At 44.2% G+C, this 6000-nt stretch overlaps 1 protein-coding gene across 1 annotated transcript in view; it reads left to right on the forward strand.

Moving 5' to 3' along the window:
* LOC138964911 (transient receptor potential cation channel subfamily V member 6-like) overlaps positions 1-5636 on the forward strand; it is a 40878-nt gene extending 35242 nt beyond the window's left edge. The window contains exons 14-16 of the mRNA XM_070336986.1: positions 1189-1350; positions 3052-3264; positions 4529-5636. Coding sequence (XP_070193087.1) covers positions 1189-1350; positions 3052-3264; positions 4529-5518 — 1365 coding nt within the window. The 3' untranslated portion in view covers positions 5519-5636. The remainder of the gene's footprint in view (positions 1-1188; positions 1351-3051; positions 3265-4528) is intronic.
* The last annotated feature ends 364 nt before the right edge of the window (positions 5637-6000 follow it).

The raw sequence follows: 6000 nt of genomic DNA on the forward strand, positions 1-6000 counted from the left end.
TTTGTGAGCTTCATGATTTGTGTGTTTGACACGTGTATAAGAGCTGATTCAGCTTCTTACAGAAGTAGAGCCAAGCAATTTGTTAAGTATTTAAAATCTTACGCATAAATGTATTTGTCTACTCTGTATAGCACACATAGTAATTTTGTCAATGTACACGGCATTCATCTACTGACGATATCACCATTGGTGGTTGTTTGTTATAAGGTCTTACAGAAAAAGGCATCAATGGTAAGAGTGCAGAGGCGGACAAGAGATAAATCATACAAGCAAGCACAATATAAAAGTTGCTTAGATTTGTTTTATATAAAGAGACCAAAAACTACTGTTCTCACGAAATTTACAATATAGGACGTTTCGACCCTAGGGTCTTCTTCAGGGCAATAGAAAATGAAACAAAGCAGAAAAAAGAAGACAGACAATGGAACAAACAAGAAGAACGGTATATATCAGAACTAAAATACCAAAACTACGGACAGAGCAACAGCAGAGGCGATTTTTTGGGATTAACAAACGTCCAACACCTGCCCCTCAGTCAGACTGTACCTTTAGTTTTCATTAATTAGTCTTATCCATTATTTACTTATATACAGTGGAGGTAAAACATACAATTTGAATGGTTTTAAAATAACGTTACATTCTGTTTTGTGTGTTTGACACACGTATGAAAGATTCAGCATCTGACAGAAGTAGAGCCAAGCAATTTCTTTGGTATTTAAAATCTTATTTAGAAATGCATTTGTCTACTCTGTGTTACACATATAGTTATTTTGTCTATATGTTGAACAGCACAAGGCATTCAACTGCTCATGATACTTACCATTGACAGTTGTTTGTTATAAGGTCTTACGGGAAAAGACATTTGTGTACTGTGTATGGCACTTAAGTTTTTGTTCTTATGAACATTTTGTTTTTCTATGTGTTGAACAGTACAAGGCATTCAACTGCATGATACTCACCATTGGCAGTGGTTTGTTATAAGGTCTTACAGAAAAAGGCACTTGTCTACTGTGTATGGCACTAATTGTTCTTATAAACATTTTGTTTGTCTGTGTGTTGAACAGTACAAGGCATTCACCTACTCAAGATACTCACATTGGATGTTTGTTTATTGTAATTAAGTTCTGAGAGAAAAAGGCACTACTGTGTACAGCACTGATTTTCATGAATGTTTTCTTTGTCTGACAGTACGAGGCGTTCAATTACTCGCGATACGCGCCGCTGACAAAGATCGTGTTCGCCATCTTCATGCTGCTGGTGCCCATCCTGCTACTGAACATGCTGATTGCCATGATGGGCAACACCTACAATCAGGTCATTGCCAAGTCCGAGAAAGAATGGCGCAGACAGGTGAGACATATGACCTCAGGTTAATGGCCAACGAATGGTTGTGTGATGCATCCACAGCGTGTTGGCGTACATACATGAGCTTGTCACATCTCGCTTGTCGACCTCAGTGAGATGCAAGACTATGTGAACAAATCAAAACACTGTTCCCCGGTCCCATGCCCAAAGTTTGAGTTCTGATGTCACAAAGAAAAAGGAACCAGATTTATGGCAAGATGGTAGTATTGTATGTTAGTGATGTGTTGTGCAAGGTCTGTTTTATTTTCCTTTTTGTTTGCCAGGGCTAATGCGCCCTTTGCAAAATTCTAACATTTCATATTACACTGTAGAAATTGAAGTACAGTAAAACCTGAGTCTAGCGGACCCTTGTTGTAACGGCCACCTGCTACATACGGACAGTTTATCATGGCACGAACACGATTTCAACAATAACTAACCTTTAACGGGCGGACACCTGCCACTTACGGACGCGGACACGATTTTTCGGACCGTAGGAAGTGTAAACACTGTCACAAACGGACACAACGTACATAAAAACGCAACTTCGAAAACTCGACTGTTATGCAGTCAGTGCTCGGCAGCCGTAGCCGTAGCACAAATGGTTGTTGATTGGTTGTCCTGTCCCTTTTCTGACCAATCAGTGGCTTGTTTAGATGGAGACCCACTTTTGCTCACTCACTTTCGCTTACTTTCGCTTTTCCGCATTGTGGATACAGTCACAACCAAAAGCAACAGTAGACTACTGTGTTTGAAAATGGAATCTCCAGCAGGAAAAAGAAAAGCGATGACTTTAGAGCAGCGTGTCGCTGCCTTGAAAAAACTAGATAGCGGCCAATCATGCCGAGATGTGGCGAAGGAGATGGGATGTGGTAAAACACAGATCGCGAGGATCAAATCGGAAAAAGAAGACGTGATGATCTCTCTCTCTTTGTAAGCAATGGTTCGAAGGAAACAATAGTTAACACAGCTAAATTTTTGTTCCATGCATTTATGCTGAGACTAGAAAAACTGAATGAAACAAGAGCTGACCCAATTTGGTCGAGACACACTGCGGAATTTCCCGTTGAATGACTGATGAAGAGTCAGCTATTTTTAGCTTTGTGACGTCCGACTTGCGTAAGTTTGAATGCACAGTGTGTGTAGGGAACGGGGTAGGTGTGGGGGGGGGGGATGTTGTTGTTGTTGTTGTTGTTGTTTGCTACATGTATCATTTGTTTACTCACATTTTCAGTGAGTCTCATGTTCAATCCAATAAATACATACCGTACTACAGGACTGACAAAAAGTGTCTTGTTCATTTTACGTGCTCTTTGTAAAATATTGCCCCGGCCCCTCCACCTGTGAAGAAGGGACACCTGTCTAATAGGGACACTATTACCATTCCCCAAGGGTGTCCGTTAGAGACAGGTTTTACTGTACAGTGGAACCCCCCCTTTTAAGACCTCCAAAAATCTGACAAAATCAGGTCTTAATAAAAGGAGGGAGTCTTAAAATGGGGGTAATAATACAAAGGTTATGAACAAAAAGTCTGAAAAAACAAGGTCTTAAAAAGGAGGGAGTCTTTGTCTTCTTCTGCATTCAATATTTATGGCCGTCATATCTTCAGGTGGTGGCTGCCAAGGGACGTCTTAAAGGGGGGGGTTCCACTGTTCATGTATTGTTTTTCTAACATTCTACCCATTTAATTCTTTGTCCACCCACTAGTGGGCCAAGATCGTGGTGGTTCTGGAGCGGGGCTACTCCAAGAAGAAGCTGCTGCAGTTTCAGCAAGACTACTCAGTCAAGCTGGCGGGGCCGCCCAAGCACCAGCTGGGCGAGTTCTGCAACGACACCATCGAGCAGCGGGCACTGGTGGTCATCAAGTCCTCCAACAAGACCCGCGCCAAGACCATCAAGACAGCCATCATCAACTGGAAGGTGAGAGGCAGAGTCGGGGTGGAAGCGAAGGATGGGGGGAAGAGGTTGGAGGGAAAGCGCAGGGATGGGGATGTATACTATGTATTGTTTATAAAATGTTAACTATTAATGCTTGTATTGTATGATGGATTTGTAAAGCGCCATGAGACTTATCTGACGGTGAACAGTACTATAGAAGAATGTTTTATTATTATTATTATTATTATTATTATTATTATTATTACTATTATACGCGGATCTGTGGTATATTCAAGTTTTAGTCGATCAAAACACAAGAAATAGCTCAATTTGGATGTCCGAACTATAGAAATGTGTCAGCTTTGAGGGTGGCCTAGACCCCCCCGCGGGTTAGGGGGAGTCCCATATTGGTTGGGACGAGAAAGAATTTACCCGATGCTACCCAGCATGTCGTAAGAGGCGACTAACGGTTCTGTTTCTCCTTTTACCCTTGTTAAATGTTTCTTGTATAGAATATAGTCAATGTTTGTAAAGATTTTAGTCAAGCAGTATGTAAGAAATGTTCAGTCCTTTGTACTGGAAACTTGCATTCTCCCAGTAAGGTCATATATTGTACTACGTTGCAAGCCCCTGGAGCAATTTTTTGATTAGTGCTTTTGTGAACAAGAAACAATTAACAAGTGGCTCTATCCCATCTCCCCCCTTTGCCCTATCCCATCTCCCCCCTTTCCCCCGTCGCAATATAACCTTGAATGGTTGAAAACGACGTTAAACACCAAATAAAGAAAGAAAGAAAGAGGGTGGCCTATTCCGAACCCTGGGCAAGTTTATGACACAACACAATGAGGAATGAGATTTATGGGCAAGTTCCATCCTTTTTCCATTTGGAACAGCAAACAACCACAATCATAAAAGCCCTCTTAGAATAACTACATGTTGCCCTACATGCCAACCGGCATAATGGGAAGTAAGTAAGTAAGAATAACTACAGGATGCAAAGCAAGAGTAGCTGAAATAAATGGGGAATATAGGGCCAGTGAAGGCAGCTGAAAGTTCTGGATGATAAAGTCACACTTGTTTATAATAACCACTCAAGGGACCGAGCAACAGTGGTGGTTATGGACAGGTGGTCGTTAAGGACAGGTGAATCATACTATATAGATAAATAACATCAAAAACTCGTTGAACATTTATGGTCATAATAGAAAGGTTGTTGTTATCAAGAGGTGCATGGTCTCCAGGGGAGGTTGGACTGTAGTTGTTATTTGTGAAGACATTAACACTCATGTGCACATGTGTGTTTCAGCGCATCGGCAAAGAAGTGGTGCGACAGCGACGGGAGTGGAAGAGGAAGGGAAGCAAAGGTCAGTTCAACGTCAACAAGCGGCGCGGCACCGTGGCGCTGGAAGATATGGGCATGCTGAACCTGTCCGGTGCCGTCAACCAGCTGGCCTGGGAGAAAGACATGGACTTCAACAAGGGGGGGCAGCAGGACGGCCTCAGTCCTCGTTCCCCGGGACCCTCACAGCTCTCTCCCTCTCCGATGCCTCAGCCGACGCAGCTGGCCTCTGTGGGTCAGGTGATCAATGGCGGGCCGGGTCTTCCCAACGGCACGGCAGCCGTGCGTGCGCAGCACCAGCAGGCCGTGTCGTCCACGCCCACACGCCGCGCCCGCAACCTGGTGTACAACCGTGTGGCCCCCCTCTTGCCCCCCCTCACTCAGGAAGACAGCAATGCCTCAGGCGACACCGCAAAGCAGGACAGTAACAATGCATCTGCTGTCAGAGGACCCAGTGTCATGGCTCTGGACCTCAAATCCATTTCTTCCTTTGGCGGGGCAAAGGAGCATTCCATTCCGGAGGAGACCCCCCGCCTGCTCCTCTCGCCCAAGAAGGAGCCAGGGATGGGAGGATTCAAAGACTGTGACTCCAGCCAGCAGTCACCCAGAAAAGAACGCTCCTCCTCCTTGAGCTTTAAGGATGTTGAAACCATTGAACAGTCACCCAGGAAGGAAGAGTCTGGTTTTAAAGACGTTGAGGCCGGTCAGAGGTCTCCCAGAAAAGAACAGTCGTCCTCCGGCGGTGTGAAAGACGTGGAGACGGGGCTGGCGGTGGAAACGGCACACACACAGTCAGAGCTCGCCACTGCCACCTCCAGCCCACCGCGCTTGCGTCGACACAAGAAGAAGAAATCCAAGAGCCACAAACGTTCCAGGGAGAGCACGCCCCAACATTCCCCCTCTCCCCGCCCTCCTGCTAATGACTTTGACTCCCCAGATCAAGGTCAAGGACAGTAGTGACGTATGATACCTGCTTGTGATTTGTTTTTCCTTACAAGTTAAATCAAAAACAGAGATGTGTGTGCACTTATATGTCTACTCTTACTTTAGGCATGGATGTTAACTTTTGTTTCTTTTTTAACCTTTGCCGTGCTTCCTGGGTTCACCTGTACCCAGAGACACACTAAAATCATTGTAACTCTGGAACCATTAAAGGTATCGTTTTGAAATTTTAAGTATCTCTCACACACCTAATTTGCTCTCTGTCTGCAAATTTTTAGTGTGTACATGACAAAACATCAGAATTAATTGATTATGATAATTTACATAAACACTACCGATGGCGCGGGTTCACACATACCCATACTTTTAAAGAGTAGTAGTGATTGTAAATATCCCTCTGCCGACGGCGCGGGTTCTGCTACACCCATAATTACCAAAGCGGCGGAACAGTGTCTGTCTGCCTGTTTGTCTCCAAGAGACTGTCTGTCTCTCTGTTT

The sequence above is a fragment of the Littorina saxatilis genome, linkage group LG4 (genome assembly GCF_037325665.1).
Source record: "Littorina saxatilis isolate snail1 linkage group LG4, US_GU_Lsax_2.0, whole genome shotgun sequence".
NCBI classification, from domain to species: domain Eukaryota; kingdom Metazoa; phylum Mollusca; class Gastropoda; order Littorinimorpha; family Littorinidae; genus Littorina; species Littorina saxatilis.